Source organism: Dermacentor albipictus, chromosome 1, assembly GCF_038994185.2.
Source record: "Dermacentor albipictus isolate Rhodes 1998 colony chromosome 1, USDA_Dalb.pri_finalv2, whole genome shotgun sequence".
Classification (NCBI taxonomy): domain Eukaryota; kingdom Metazoa; phylum Arthropoda; class Arachnida; order Ixodida; family Ixodidae; genus Dermacentor; species Dermacentor albipictus.
Window position 1 is genome coordinate 183033191 of NC_091821.1, and position 16446 is coordinate 183049636.

General features: G+C 46.0%; 1 protein-coding gene across 6 annotated transcripts in view; it reads left to right on the forward strand.

The window, feature by feature from the left end:
- LOC139053388 (endonuclease/exonuclease/phosphatase family domain-containing protein 1-like) overlaps positions 1-16446 on the forward strand; it is a 75400-nt gene that overhangs the window by 17167 nt on the left and 41787 nt on the right. For all 6 annotated transcript variants that reach the window (XR_011510452.1, XM_070530428.1, XM_070530404.1 and 3 more), the window contains exons 4-6: positions 988-1039; positions 2577-2687; positions 15129-15245. Coding sequence is in view for 5 of the 6 variants with exons in the window: in XM_070530428.1 (XP_070386529.1) it covers positions 988-1039; positions 2577-2687; positions 15129-15245 (280 nt within the window). In the remaining variant the exon portion in view is untranslated. The remainder of the gene's footprint in view (positions 1-987; positions 1040-2576; positions 2688-15128; positions 15246-16446) is intronic.

Consider the following 16446-nt stretch of genomic DNA (forward strand, 5'->3'; position numbering starts at 1 on the left):
CAAACAGCCTTTTTGCCAATGCCAACTAGTGATTTTGGATGATTGACACACACATTATACCCCAGAGCAACAGTGCGCTTTAAAAAGTGAGGGCATGTGCATGCAGGCCAGTTTCCATTAGCCCACAGGTGAAGGAATGGAACGTGTGAATAATTGTCAAACTTACCACTGTCCTTCCTGTGCATCACATCCCCCAGCAGCAAGCTGCTTACAAAAGTGACAGTGCGCCTGCTTCCCCCATGTTGTACTGCCTTCAGGGTTGGCACAAATCATATTGGAACAGGTAGTAACATTTCCTTTAATAGTAATGTTTCTTTTACTAAATCAGTGCTCATGCCATAAACGTTGTACCGTTGTCACCACTGTCATTGGCGCTTTGTTGCTGTTGTCACACACACACACAATTGCTCACCTTACACAAACATGTCCATACATCTGCTAATGATTTGCAGAACCCTAGATGATGCTGATAGCCAGCTAGCTGTGAAATGCTTCACGTGATATTAATCCCCGGAGTACTTAGGATCTGCATGTTTATGAATATTTCAATATCAGAAAGGAGTATTCTGCTTTACTAGGTAGGCTAACACTTTATAACAATAGTATCTGCACCATCTCTCCAGTGGAACATTCAAATTTATATGCATGCACATCAAATACATCTAACCGAGTACTAGTTAGAGGCCTATTTTGGCAGGTTGATTTCATGACTGAAGCATTTGCATTTATCCCAAGAGTTTACTTGTATTTCTAGACTAACCTTCATCACTCAAGATATCTTCAGATCTACTAGTTATTAATTCTGGGCAATTTTTATTTGTTAACACGGCTAAGGTGTTTGAAACCCTGCATTACAGGTTGTCAAAGAAAGCCAAAGTGCAGTATTGCACTTGCGTAAGTTTTACCAGATAAAGATTGGTGACTTTAAAATTGTGCTGATACCTCAACCTCACCTTATCTGAAACTTTTCTATGCTTTCTATTTTAGGACTGCCATCATTGCCTGCCAAGAAATTTGTTCAAGGGATGCTCTTGACCTGGTAGGCACATTCCTTTTGCCTGCTTGTTTGGTAATGACACTGAATTACACTAGATACAACCATTCATGAAAATCTTGCATGTTTTTAAGGTTATGTCATAAGGATTTGATAATTGCTGTTGCCAAATTACACCACAGATTTCTTAAAGCCCGAGCTGCAAGTTTCAACAGAGCCATTCCATCATTGTGATACAAGGCACTTGGTGCATGTCTTAGCCATGCAAATGTGTGTTAGGAGTAACAAGTGGTAGCTCGCGATTTTTAAAAAATTTGCATTATTGTATACCATGGCAGCAAAGAGAGAAAACAAAGACGGTCATGTAGCTTTTTTGAGACCACTGCTAAGCATGAAGTCCTAGGATCAAATCCTGGCCACCACAACTGCATTTCAATAGGAGGAAAATGCAAAAACACCCGTGTACCATGCATTGAGTGCATATGAAAGAACCCCATGTGACTCGCTGTGGTTGCTCAGTGGCTATGGTGTTGGGCTGCTGAGCACGAGGTTGCGGGATCGAATCCCGGCCGCGACGGCCGCATTTCGATGGAGGCGAAATGCGAAAACACCCGTGTACTTAGATTTAAGTGTACGTTAAAGAACCCCAGTTGGTCGAAATTTTCGGAGTCCTCCACTACGGCGTGCCTCATAATCAGAAAGTGGTTTTGGTACGTAAAACCCCATAATTTAATTTTTTTTTAGAACTCCATGTGGCCAAAATTAATGTGGAGTGCCCCACTACGGCATGCCTCATGATCAGATTGTGGTTTTGGCACATAAAAAGCCATAAGTTAATTATTTTCTTTGAGACAAGCTAATTGTCATCCTCGCCACATTTGAAAGCTGCGTTGTAGCTGAAGCTTGGGCTATAAAGTGGTTCGTATTTAAACTTGTTTTAAGAACTAAATCCTTTAGGAGCTGCGGCATTCCTTGCTCAAAATGGTCATGTGCTTGTAAGCTTTTCAGTGTTCTCAGCTTGAAAAATTTGCACAGTGTTTTACAATAATTTAGGAAGCAAGTTGTGTGCTAATCTTGGCGAGAATTTGTTTCTAAACACAGGCAAAATACCTTTCACGAATTGGTTGCATAGGGGCACATTAGTTGAACAGGAATTGCATGATTACCTGCTGCAGTGGCTCCTTAGCTACAGCAATTTGATGCTAACGCAAGGTCACAGGGTATGATTCCTGGCTTCAGCAGCTGCATCAATAAGGGAAATGTGAAAATGCCGCAATACATAGTTTAGGTGCATGTATAAGAACCTGATGCCCTACCACTGTGACATATCATAGACTGGGCATAATCTTGTGATTAAACCCTGGAAATTATTCATTATGCATTTGCAACTGCTTGCAAACAGTGCTTGCAAAGCACTGTTTGCAATGTCTCAGGGGGCATGTCTCCAACATCAACAACAATTACTGAATGTGTGTTGATAGGCTGTTTCTCTCTGCTTTCTGAATTTATGAAACTGTGAGTATTCTGAACTTGGGCCTCCAAGCTGGGAACACCACACTGTGTTGTGTGGTCTACTGTCCAGGTAGTGCAAGAGCTAAATGACCCTCAGCTGAGTGCAGTAGCCTCATGGGAGCCTCATGATCGCCAGTGGGATCAAGCAACGCCCCTACCTGCTTCTGGACCCGTTGGCCTGGTGAGTGAAGCATATTAGATTACAGATCCCAGCTGCTTCATTTGCTGAGAGGTATTCTAGAGCTGATAAAGATTTTTTGGTGCTACGCTTGCTTTCAGTTACAATGAAATGCAGCATCCTATATTTGATGACTAAACTTATGTGTAATTGTCCCACTTATAAATATCACAAATGATTGCAGATGGACAGAGAATTGATATCATAATTTGCTTATGAACAGTAGATCTATTTGTGAATGAACACGAAACTCACTTTTCACTCACCTCCAGTGCTGCGAACTTCTCATGGAAGTTTTTTCCCCAATTCCATTTTGGAATATCAACGGAAATCACTAGCTTTGTGGGGGCATGTTTCTTGTGGTTATTTGGCTAATTATTGCATTTCATCTGCGTAATATACAGTTGAAACTATATATATATAGTTGGTTAAATGAGCAATTCGCTTTGTTATACAGTCGACTTCCGTTAATTTGACCCTAATGGGACCGACAAAATTTATTGAATTATCCACTGGGTTGAATTAAACAATATGCAGAAAAAAAATGCCAAGACACAACACTGATTTCTTTGGCAGTATTTGTCCATTTTATGTGCACAAAGTAGAAAACAACATGGACATAATATTTAAGCTCCTAAAAAAAGCAGAAATCTAACATGCACCCAATATTTTAGCAAGAAAAATGGGCAAGGGTATAATATGTGTTGCACAATGGCCCCCAATTTCCTGAAGTCAGCTTCGCCGCACTTCATGCAGATTATGCAGTAAAGCACACAAACACTGAAGGTGGTTTTTGTTTTATATTCGACTGCACCGCGCAGGCAATTTTCGGCCCAATTTTCTAGCGAAACATGTACATACACTTAATATACTCCCTAATGCAAAATTTGAGCGAAGGCTGTATACATGTTTTCATTTCACTATATATTGAGGCAAAGATTTTGATATAAACATGTAACACAGTCAGCAATTGTCGAAAATCTGATCTGTGGGTCAAGTGCGTCAGCTTTTATACATGATTCGTCGAAGGTTCCAGTGTAATTGCTGGTGCCGCGTGGCTTCCAGAAAGTACTACACAATTCGTGTTGCGCATACAATGAGAGTACAAAACAATCGCAAACCATGACAATCGAAACAAGCGTGAATGAGACCAAACCAAGCAAACCAAACAAGCACGAGCGAGCGCTGACGTTGAGCAGACAATAGTACAAAACAAGGGGTCCGGCTGAGACCAGATACGAGTACTATGCATTGAGTGGTTGGGCAAGTCCGCGTGACACCAGTTTTCCCACAAGTACGTCACTGAAGGGGCCGCTCTCATTGGTCTCCACTTTTCGTGGCTCGCGTCTTTCATCTTTTGCTGTGCTCGTTCGCTCGGTTACACCGCCGATGTCAACGCTCACTGCAGGAATGGGCACCTAAGAGCTGCGCTCTAGAAAAAAGGTGCACGTTAGAATCAGGTAAATACTGTAATCAGACATAGTGAGCTACAGTTATTGCTTAAAATTCTTGCTAGGGCACGCTGAAAATAAGCGATTTTGAAGTGAGATGGCATGTGTTGAACATGTTCATTGTCCCCTAAGCTCCGCCAATACATGCTGCTACTAAAAGGGGTCACTATTAGAGCTACATAGGGGTTAGGTGCATGCATGCTGACTGGTCAGGTTCGAATTATCAGACAAAGGCCAATTTCAGAATCGAAATAATAACTTTAACGTTAACTTTAACATTAACTTGCCAGTAACCAGATTGCAGGTCTAATGACGAGAAGTACTCGGCACTTTGTAAGCTATCAAGTGCATTGTCAATTCAGGGTAAGGGTAGACATCTTTCCGTGTGACTTTGTTGAGATGGCGGTAATTGACACAGAATCAAATAGAACCATTCTTTTTATGCACTAGCACAACTGGATGAGACCACGGACTCTGGAATGGTTGAATGACGCCACGCTCGAGCATGTCATTCACTTTGTTGTTGATTACACGCCACTCCGCCGCTGAGACGTGATAAGGGTGTTGTCTGAAGGTAGGATGGGACTTGGCGTGGATGTGGTGGGAAACACTGTCCGTACGACCCAAGGCATGTTTCGTACAGTCGAAGGAAGAGCAGAAGCTATCCAGGAGAGGCATAAGTTGCTCGCGGTTTTCAAGGGAAAGGTTGGCATCAACGCATGAATCAAAGACATGGGTAGCCAATTGGGTGCTCATTGGAAATGGTGTCATGGCATCGAGTGAAGGTCCAGAAGAGGAGCCCGGTACATCCAAACACTCAGCTATGTCAATGGGCTTGACAGAGCCAAGGGACTTGTCGCAAAGGAGAGTGAGCTGGTAAGCAAACGGGTTGTGTACTAGCATAATTGTTGTGCCAGCAGCTACGTCAACAACGGCAGATAAAAGTGGTAGAGGTTTGTGGTGAAGAAAAGTAGATGAGGGCATGAACAGTACCTTGGCGTCGGGTGCAGATGGACGAAACAAAGGGACTGGTGTTGAGGTGCTTGGCAGTGGATCAGTATCGGCGACGATAGTAATCTTTACAGGGGTGGGAGAGGCGGCCAGCAGACTGTTAAGGACAGACAGAGCAATTTTGGCACGGGTGCAGTCAATGACGGTTCTGTGGTGCGAGAGAGAGTCCCATCCCAGGATGACATCACGAGAGTAATAAGGCAGCACAAGGCACTCAATCGTGTAAAGTACGTCCTGAATAATGATCCTAGCAGTGCATGTGGCTGAAGGTTCGACAGGCTCTGTGGTGGCAGTACGAAGTACAAGGCCAGAAAATGATGTGGTGACCTTCCTGATCTTAGCCTCATGTGTGATGGAAATGGCAACGCCCGTGTCGACGAGTGCGAATGTAGTGACCCCTTCAACTTGTATTTCTACAATGTTTTGCGGTGATAGCGAAGGTCTTGGGCATTTCGACAATTGTGCAGCTCTTGCCTCCGAAGCTGGAGCACATAGGTACCCTTGTTGGAAGGCGGGCGACAACGCATCGGTGATATCGAACGGTGACGATGAACGATGGCTGCTAAAGTTCTGGCGATTGGTCCAGAAGTTCGGCAATAGGTTTGAATCAGCATCCTGGTGGGCTGCGGGTACATTTCGATCAATGACGACATCCAGACGTGGCAGGCGGCGTCGTCAAAAGCATGCCACATGTCCCGCATGCACCATGGATCTTGCGGCGAGAAGTACAGAGGGGGCATTTGTGGCACATGGAAAAGTGCTGGGCATGGTGGCGGCATCAGGTAGGGAAGGATCGTTGGTCTAGGACACGACACGACTTCAGCGTACGTCAGCGGTGCGGCAACCGGAGTGTGCTGGTAGGCTGGTAGAAAAGCCTCTGCAACCTGCTCGCGGATGGCCTGCTGCACGGCCAAGGACAAAGGTTGGACAGGCTCCTGGATGAGAGGGAGCAGCGAGAGCTGACAGGTCACCTCTTCACGAATGAAAGCTTTGATTTGAGGTAGCAGAGACCCGTCATCATTCTGTCTGGGAGCAGTTGCCAAACTGGAAAGGGAGGCCATGTGAGAAACAGTTTGGTGAGCGAGCGCTTGTTGCCAGCGTAATTCGTTGAAGCTTTGGCAGTAGGTGACTACGGCTGCAATGGTAGTAGGATTCTTAGCCAGGAGCATTTAGAAAGCGTTGTCTTCAATGCCCGTGAGGATTTGTTTAATGTTCTGTTCTTCAGTCATCATGCAGCTTACTCGGTTGCAGAGATCAATGATGTCCTCGATATAACTAGTGAAATTCTTGCCCGGCTGTTGCGCTTGTTGGCGGAGGCATTGTTCGGCGCGAAGCTTTCTCACAGCCGGACGGCCAAATACCTCCATGAAAGCAGTTTTAAAGCCATTCCATGTCGCAATAGTGGCCTCATGGTTTCGGAACCAGAGGTTTGTGACATACATCCGCAAGATAAAAAATAATGTTGGTGAGTTTTGTCAGATTGTCCCATTTGTTGTGGTTACTAACCCGTTCGTATGACAAAAGCCAGTCGTCGATGTCAGTATCAGCGTTGCCACTGAATGCAGCTGGGTCTCGTTGATGAACGGCAACGCAGGTGACTGGTCCAGTTGAAGTGGGTCGCTTACCGGCGTCATCTGGCATGGTTTTGGTGGGAGTGGTGGGCAGAGTGCGGCTCCAGAGTTCCAGGGCGAGGCGTTCGGGTACCCCGCATTTCCACCAAATGCTACGAGGTTTATTGATGGTTAGTGGGTTACGGGTCCAGTGCAGATAGCAGCTGAGCAGTCCCAGCCAAACGACAGCGCGAGCCAAAGCAGCAACACCGACCCTTTGGTCTTTATCTCCATCACTTCAAGAGCCATACGGCCATAGTATCGTTTGTGCAATTTTCGTCATTACACATTATGATAAATTACGTGCTTTATGCCGAGCACTTAAATGGGTCACTTAATGATCAGAAGGACCTACTCTAACAGCTCAGTTTGTTTGTACAATTCCATCAAAATAATTTCAGGGTCCCTTTAAGTTTGCCAGCCAACAGAAGGTGTGGTGGTCGCTTTGCCAATTTGAAGTGCCTGCCATATGTGTAAGGCCGAAATTTCATCATAGCCCAAATGATTGCAAGGCACTGTTTTTCCATCAGAATAATGTGCTTCCCTTTATTGACAGTGACTATGCTATTATGCTTTCAACTCCGTTTTTTTCTTTGAAATGTGTCGCTTACCACTTTGAAGTGCCTGCCATATATGTAAGGCCAAAACTTCGCTGCAGCCTAAATGATTGCAAGGCATTATTTTTCCATCATAGAATTATTCGCTTCCACCTTCGACAGTGACGCTTCTGCTTTCGAAGTGGGTCCTCACGTCCGACAGCCAAGAGCACCGAAAGTGTTTGCTGGGTGAAGGTGCCCGCGTGCCTCAGATGCCGAAGGAGAGATGTGCCAAAGAGAGGGTGAGAGAGCCCCACTCCTCAGGCTCTGTTCATACGCGTGGCGCATGGTGCAGTTTGAGCTGTGCGCACAAGCAGCAGGCTTTGCATCTCTCCGGCAGCAGCAGCCGCAGGGAATCTACACTATCCAAAACAAGGCTGGAATGGCATATCCCTAGCGATCGCGCGAGCGAATGGCCTAAGTCGCATGTGAAATGGAGTAGGGGGTCTAGAGGAGTCCTTTCACACTGATCTCGGGTCCATGCGGAGGTTGGGAGAGATGGAGTCGAGAGATGCAGGCGAGCATAGCAAATCGACTTTACTAATAACAATCCCAAAATAAAACACACTCGAAAAGGAAAAGTCAAAACTCAATCGGCAAAAAATAAAAATTCACAAATTGCTTGGCCAAAACAGTGTCCTTATCTTTGCCTACGTGCGTCCTTAGCGCGTATCGTGCGAAAGTCCGGCAACCCTGGCCTATGGCTGCACACTAACGAAAAAGAACGGTCTTACCAGGTTCCGTTAGCATACACCACACCAAGTCTGATGTGTGTCGGCTCTTGGTCACCGTCAGTGCTCCCGCCGACTCCGCAAGTTTTGCTTCCTTGGTACCTCCGTCTCGGATGCCGGTGTCCCGAACTATGTCAGTGACGTGGCACTCAGGCCTGCCTGGCTAGGCTTAACGTCGGGCTCCGCCGCTGCCTCTCCGAGTGCTGGCGGGATGCCCCGGGGACTACCTACCGTCCGTGCTGGTCTGTTGAAGAAGGGGGATCCAATTCCTGGAGTGCCCGACACTGCCGTGAGAGGCTGCAGCAGGTCCAGGGAGCCACGCTCGAACATCGCCGAGGTCGACGGCCACACCCTGGGTTGCCAGCGTCACGGGCTTGTCCGAACCACCATGGGTCCCATCGCCAGTACGAAGCTGGCACTCCAACCTTCTTGGCCCAGAGCCACGTCGATAATCCCAGCTTGGCGCTGCTTCTCCTCCGATCACACCTCGGGTCACGCGCCTCGAGGGCTCGTGCCGTTCGGACCGGTCGGCGCACATCGTCCTCTTCTTTTCTTTTTGTGCCACATGCCTCTTACATATACAATTCCCCACAAAACACACTTTGTTATATTGAGGTTCTAAATACACAATGTTCTGTGGACAAGAAGTTATTAAAATTTAAATGTATTGACATTTGTTATATCGAGGTTTAACGGTACTTCAACTGTTGTCTGCCAGAATATGCATTCTTTCATTTTATTTTATGCAAAGCTTTTCTTGCCTACCTACCTGAGGTTTGGCTCTTGTCAAGTAGGCTCATTGGTAGTTTAACACAAGATGGCACTCAGTGAAAAAACAAACTGTGTGCACAATGAGTGCCACCATTGTTAACCATGGACCAAAAGCACATGCGTGAAAACATTTCATAGCAGTGTTTGTCACTGCTCACACACAATCTACAAGACATCTGGTGTCAATTTGGGAACGTGGATGAGAGAGATATAGATACATCATTACACACCCAAGTCGATACAGCAGTCAAAGAAGGGGCCTGAAGGAGACGAAGACCGTTTTGTTGGCCGGGAAGGTGGTGGCCATTGTTTTTGGGGATTCACAAGGCATAGTTTTCAGTGACTTTGCAGAAGGGTGAGACAGTCAACAGAGAATTTTATGCGACACTTCTCATTAGGTTTGATGATGAGCTGTGAAGTAAAAGGCCAAAACTGAGTCACAAAATGGTCCTCTTTCACCCAGACAAATCACTGGCTCACACTTCTGCAGTTGCATTTGATGGCTGAATTGCATGAATTAGTGTTCGAACTGCTGGCCCATCCTCCCTATTTTAAATTTGGCTTTGTGTAACAATTTTCTTTAGCTGTAACAATTTTCTTTAGCCAGACGTCAGAATCTGGCTTGGGGATAAGAAATTTTCATCAGATGAGGAAGTCATTGTCACTGTAGATGAGTATTTTCGTGGCCTCGTGACAAATTACTTTTCCGCCAGGATCAGAAAAATGGAACACCACTGGAGCAAGTGTGTAAAGCTCCAAGGGGACTTATGTTGAGAAATAAATAAATTTTGTTGAAGAAGGTCACTTATTGCTTTTTTTACATTAGTTATTGGACAACACTGGTACCAGAACTTCAACGCCAACCTTTGAAGGTGCAGAAGAGGTGAAACTGCAAGCCGTGCTATCTGGAGTGCGAAGTGTTACGGTTCGCTTTGTGCGGCAACGAAGGGAACAGATGCCAAATGCCTGGGACACGGTGTACCTAATCATCACGCTTGTCAACATCAAAAGACATGTCCATCAAGTGTGTGCGATGGGATTATGCACGGAATGTGCAAATCCTGCTCTCCTCTTTCCTGCGTTCAACCTATCTATGCCAAGGAGTGGTTCCCTTCCTTGTTCCTCTGTTTGGGTTGACCTGACATGATCTACGTTCACCCCCTCTACCCCAAGGAGTGGTTTCCCTTTGTGTCCGTCTTGTGTGGGTTGACCCGTGTCCTGACAAGGCCCTCTATCAGGGAGTAAGAGAGAATGAGCTTGCCCGGATGGTGGCAGGTATAAGAAGGCCAGCGAGCCACCACGTGGAGACACATCTTCTTTGCCGTTGTGTGCAGGTGGACACACGCTGAACAATTCTGATTTTTTTTTTTTTTGAGCGCACCGCCTACCTGTAGTGATGTATTAAGCTCATTATTTGTTTTTACATCACCTCATCTTCCTTGCTGAACCCTTTCCGACGATCAGCCTGCTTCGAGCTCTAAGCAAACACTATTGAAGATCTCAAAACCTCCTCCCTTTAACAAGTGGTGGCAGCGGTGGTATATGGATCTACGAGCCTCGTCCACCAAGTCGCAACTGAATGCAGCGTTTGCTATGGTTTAAGCCGGATTTTTGGCTGCAAGGTGGGGAGTGGGAGACTTTCTCTGCTGAGTTTTGCCAGGTTTAGTTGAAGGCTTAGAACAGAACAACTAATTCAAGCTATTGTCGCTTGGTTAGATTGCAGCAAGATAGTTGTGTACAGTAGAGAGAGCAGCACTGTAAACAGCCATGAATTTGAAGTCATTACGTAAATTGCAGTTGTTTGAGCTGGCAAAGGAGTTGCGCCTGGATGCCACTGATAAGAGCGTGAACAATGGGAATGTAAAGAACAGAAAGAATGTGAACATGAAGAACGGGAACATAAAGAAAAAGTGTGAGGAAAGCGAACACGCACTTGAATTGAAGCGACTTGAGCTTGAAATGGAACGAGCTCGAGCAGCAGGGCAGAGGAGTGAAGGAAACAGTGCAGGAGAGCATGTACCGTTAAGAATGACAGAGATAATGTGGCCTTTTAAGCTCAGAGAGAACATTGGTTTGTTTTTTGTCACCTTCGAGCAGACGTGCAAGAAGCAAAAGTTCTCCCACGAATCGTGGCCACAGCATCTGCTCACACTGTTACTTGGCAAGGCAATGGACGTACTCACTTGCTTAACCAAAGAGGAAGCTGGGGATTGTAAAGTAAAGTCCAGTTTGCTAAGGAAGTATAGGCTGTCAGTGGAAGCATTCCGGCGGACGTTTCGCTAAATGGAAAAAGCTATGAATGAGTCCTGTACAGAGTTTGCACATAAGCTAATGTCAAATATGGAGAAATGGCTCAAGGAACAAAAAGCCTATGATGATCACGCAAAGGTTCTTCAGTGCTTTGCACTGGAACAATTTTATAACCGGTTACCTGAGAACATGAGGTACTGGGTTCAAGATAGGCCAGAAGTTAGCATGTTAGCCAGAGCCGCTGAACTAGCCGAGGAATTTGTGATGTGTTGGGTTCGCGAAGTCAGCGACGGTCAAAAAGGCTATCCCAATTTCAGGCTCAGCAGGCTGAAGCCCAGGCCGAAAAAAAGAAAGCACAAGCCTATGATTGAGGGTACCTTGAAATGTAATACTTACTGGTAGGAAGGGATCCCTGAAGTTAAGGCAGTGCAGTGAAAGAAATTGGAAGCAAGGAAACCCTTGCTTTGCTACAACTGTCACAAACCAGGACTCATTGCTGCACATTGTAACAAGGCAACGGTTGTGTTTTTATCGGTCAATTGCAATGATGAGAACATGAAGCTGCTCGAACCGTACATTTGCAAGCTTTTGGTAAACAGGAAACCATGTCGCATACTGCGTGACTCTGCGGCTACTATGGACCCTATGGACGTGGTTCACAGCTATTATGTGGAACCTGAGATGTTCATGGGTGAATGCGCCTGGATTAAGCAAGCTGTAGAAGCTCGCAGTGAACGCCTTTGAGCAGACTTGAGACGAGAGCTGTCATATCGCCTACGCTTCCCCTGCAGTACCCTTACCTGTTCTCAATTAGGTCGGATCAGAATCTGCACGAGAAAGGGCTAATGTTCGGGGAGGCTGGTGTGATGGAACTAATGAGATCAAAAGCTCTTTAGTTAACTGTGAAAGCAGTCGCAGAAATGCCACTAACTGAGGTGGACGGCTGTTCGAAACCTCAGAAAGTGGAGATTGAGAATGCCACCGAGTTGGAACCGCAGGAGTTTGGATTTGCACAGGCAGAGGTCCTGGTAGTGGCAGCAGCCAAGTTATTCGAAGAGCAGTCACCAGGTTTGTTTGTAGCACCTAAATCGGAAGGCCTACAGTGGCTGTTAGAATGGGACAGTTCAGCTTTGACATCCGAGCAAAACCAGGACCCCAGCCTACAGAACATCTGAAGCAACCTAAATGAAGGTGTGGCACGAAAAAACTTGAATTTTTATGGAAGAGGCGGGCTACTGTACAGGAAGTATGTTGATTGTAGGGGTGTCACATTTGACCAGCTTATAGTGCCTCAGGTTTATCGACAAGATCTTTTGCACTTGTACCACTGAAGCTTTTGGGCTGACTTAGGTGTCAAGAAAACTAAGGATCGACTAATACAAGAGTATTATTGGTCAGGTTGTTTCCGCGATGCAGAGCAATTTGTAAGGACTTGCAGCACATGTGAGCACGTGGAGAAGCCGGGTGAAAAGGCAAGAGCGCTGATGAAACTAGTGCTGATCATCACTGAGCCCTTTCACCGGCTCGTAGTCGACACAGTAGGCCCACTTCCAGTAACAGCCTCGGGATACCTTAATATTTTGACCGCAATTTGCCCGGCTAAGTGATCTATCTCAGTCACGTAAGCGGACAGGGCCATCGCCGTCTCTCTGAGCTAAAGGTGGCTGCAATACGAGATTTCCCACAGCCTTGCACAGAGACCAATATCCAATCTTTCTTAGGGGTCGCCGAGTACTATCAGTGATACATCTTTAGGTATTCTGAACTAGCTAGCGCTCTAAGTGATGCTGTTCGAAAAACTTAGCCACAGAGTGTCCTCTGGGACAAAAAAAAAAAAGAAAGGAATCCGCTTTGAACACCCTGAAGAGTGCGCTGACGAGTCAGCCTCTGCCAAGATCGCCAGACTGCATGAGGGGATTTGTGGTTCAATGTGATGCGAGCGAGCGAGGCATGGGCGTTGTACTATTCCAAAAGAGCGAGAGTGAGGAGGAACACCCCATCCTTTACGCAAGTCAGAAACTCACTAGTCGAGAACAAGGTGTACAGCGCCACTCAGAAAGAGTGTGCATGTCTCGTATGGGCTGTTCAAAAATTGTCTTACTATCTTGCGGGCTTGAGATTCTTCATTGAAACAGATCATTGTCCTCTCAAATGGTTGCAGAGAATGTCTTCCAAGAACGGCTGTCTCCTGCGCTGAAGTCTCATTTTACAGCAACATTCTTTTGATATGTGCTAGAAAAAGGGGACTCCTAATAGCAGTGCCGACGGCTTGATTCGAAGCCCCCGTATCAAAAATCAGCCTCAAACGTTTCATGAAACTAGTTTTTTTTTTCTTTGTGACGTAGGGATGGGAAGGGTCCTATTTTGGTTCGCGCAGTTGGGTCGAGTCATGCCTTGTGAAGCATGTAAAAAATTCATGTGTGTATTTAGTGCTGCTGTAAGTTCTCAAAAACTGTCACTTTTGAGTGGGAAATAAACATGGCGGAGCTCAGTGAGAATTTGTCTTGTGCTTGTTGCCTGAGTGGCTGAGTCTCAATGTAGTACTGCAGACGCACTCTATGAACGGGAAACTGTTGCAGATTCTTCTGAGGCATTTAGACTCAGACTGAGATGTTGAGCGGCGTGGGAAAACGCCCACAGTGTTTCGTGCTCAAGGGAGCTGTGTGACAACAGACAATGACTACAAGCACCGACCTGCATCATCTCTCTGGCCAGCAGGTGTCATCCCTTGCCCTAACAGCAAGGCAGTCTGTTACGGTTCAGTTTGTGCGGCAATGAATGGAACAGATGCCTAACACCTGGGACATGGTGTGCCTCATCGTTACGCTCGTCAACATGAAAAGGCTTGTCTGTCGGGTGTGTGCGATGGGATTATGCGTGGAATGTGCAAATCCTACTCTCCTTTGTTCTACATTCATCCCCACTATGCCAAGGAGTGGTTTCCCTCCCATGACCCTCTAAGTGGGCTGACGGGATGTGTCCTGACAAGACCCTCAACCAGGAAGCAGCAGAGAATGAGGTTGCCCGGATGGTTGAGGGTATATGAAAGCCAGTGATCCGCCACGTGTGGACACATAATCTCTGCCCTTGCGTGCAGGTGCACGCATGCTGAACTTTACCGTATTTTTTAAACTTGTGTTATTTGTTTTTACTTCACCTCGTCTTCCCTGCCAAACCCTCTCCGATGGTCAACCTGGTTCGAGCTCCAAGCAAGAACTGTTGAACTGTGCAGAACTCCGTCCCCTTAACGCTAGTAAAACGAAAAATGAACACTTGCAGTCAGAAATATAGTCTAGATTTCCTAGGTATACTTTGTGGTGCAAAATACATTTCTTGAAAAGGGACAGAAGAAAGGGAGACAGTGAAGCGCCAAACTACCAACTGTTTAATGACAGCCTGAACAAACGTATAGAAGAAAATACAACTTCCGCTCATGCGCAGGGAGCCAAGGTGTGGCAGAATAACGTGGTCATGATAACATACTTTGGATGAAGCACATTTCTGCGGAATATAATACGATAGATGTATCGCTGACACAATCAGACCCTTTCTTTTTAATATAAAACGCTTCCAACAACTTCCTTGCAGTTTGGTCCCTACTTTTGCCAAGAATCAATACTTGTTCAAAGCATGGCCTACAACGACAGGCTGTCGAAAGACTATTGCTCAGTGGGGCATATAATGCATTCACATTAAACCTCTGTGTGCAGCGACTAGAAACTATGTTTTTCCATCACTGTCACGCAGCTTCCATGCATGCACGCTGCATGCTACCAAGCCTTAGTGTAATTTCTTTACTGTTATTGAGAGCCCGAAGAAAGCCTAACTGCGTCAACTTTGATATAGCTTTGTCCATTCACACGTTTCTACAAAAAGAATAGATGTTGGAAAGCTACTGCCATATAGTATCTGTGCAGTACGTAAATAAACACATTCTAACTTCCGACAGAGTACTTGGTTCAGGTATAATGGACTATGTGAAAAGCTTTGACCTGGTGCATGGGTGCCTTTGGTGTGTTTGCAGTTTTCAGGCTTCTTGTTCAGTGGTCGGCAGGGAATTCGACTCTCCGAATGCTATGCAGTTGACTTGGACTCCAGCAATGGTCTTACGGGGCCTTGCCCCTGTGTTGCTCGCTTCAAGGTAGGAGTGTCACTCATTTTTTTTCTGCATCATCTTGTATTCATAACTTCTCACTAGTTGTAATTAACTCTTCATTGCAGAATGTAGGCAAAAAAAACTTGAAGCAATTGATTTTATTAACTACAGGGAAAGTAGGCCATTTAAACACTTCTACCCAACTCAATTTCATTTTATTCTAGGAACATCTCACAGTCACATATCTTTTCATTAATGATGCAGTAACGTGAAAATATTTTATTGTTCTAGTGGCGTGCTGTCTTAACAAATTTGGTTTTGCGTAGTACAGTGAAACCTCGTTATAACGAACAGTTAAAAAGTTGGAAATTAGTTCGCTATATCCATAATTCGTAATATAAAATTTCGTAAAAAAATACATGCAAGAGGAGCAAAATTCAATCAGAGAAGGCACAGCAACTTGAACGATGCTTACTTGGGTCACGTTCATTTATTTAAGCACAAAGAACTGCGTTATCGCGGCCTGCTTCTTGGTGTTGATCGCATTCCGTATCACGCCCTGTTCCACAGTTTGCAAACACTCAACAAGGGCAAACCCACTGCCCTCAATAGCACTGCAGTGGCGGCGCAGTAAATCAAACGTAGCAAGTGCTTCTTGTGAAGTCGGAATGCTCTCATCGTCTACAGGGTCAGCCTGAGCTTCGTCTGCGGGATGTTCAGATACTTCCGCAGCGATTTCGGCGTCCGTCAGTACAGCCGTGGTCGCTGAGATGTCGTCGCCACCTACGAAGTCTGATGACAGCTTTGTTCTTCACAATGGTACTCAAAGTGCTCCTTGGGATGCCAAATAAGTCCGCAAGAATGCACTTCTTTTCGCCATTCTCGACACGTTGAATAATCTCGAGCTTGGTCTTTAACGTCAGTGCCACTCTTTTTTTCACATTCATCGCCATCACAGCACTACGCACACCTGCGCACCGCACTCGACACGACCACCGAAAGAGCCTCCACACAACGCTACGACGGCCACGCCACTGCTAACACTAAAACGCAAAAGCAACATTCGATCACGCCGCTGCTGCCGCTGCTGAAGTGGCGCTGTCAGCGGTTGTGAGATGCGGACGATTTCTTTGGCTGTCAACTCTCGATGACGACGTGGCATCTGTGGCGCTGTCAGCGCCTGCGAGGTAGTCCTGAACGTTTGCTGCGTCGCACAACACACTTGTAGTGCAACGAAGCCTGCCGC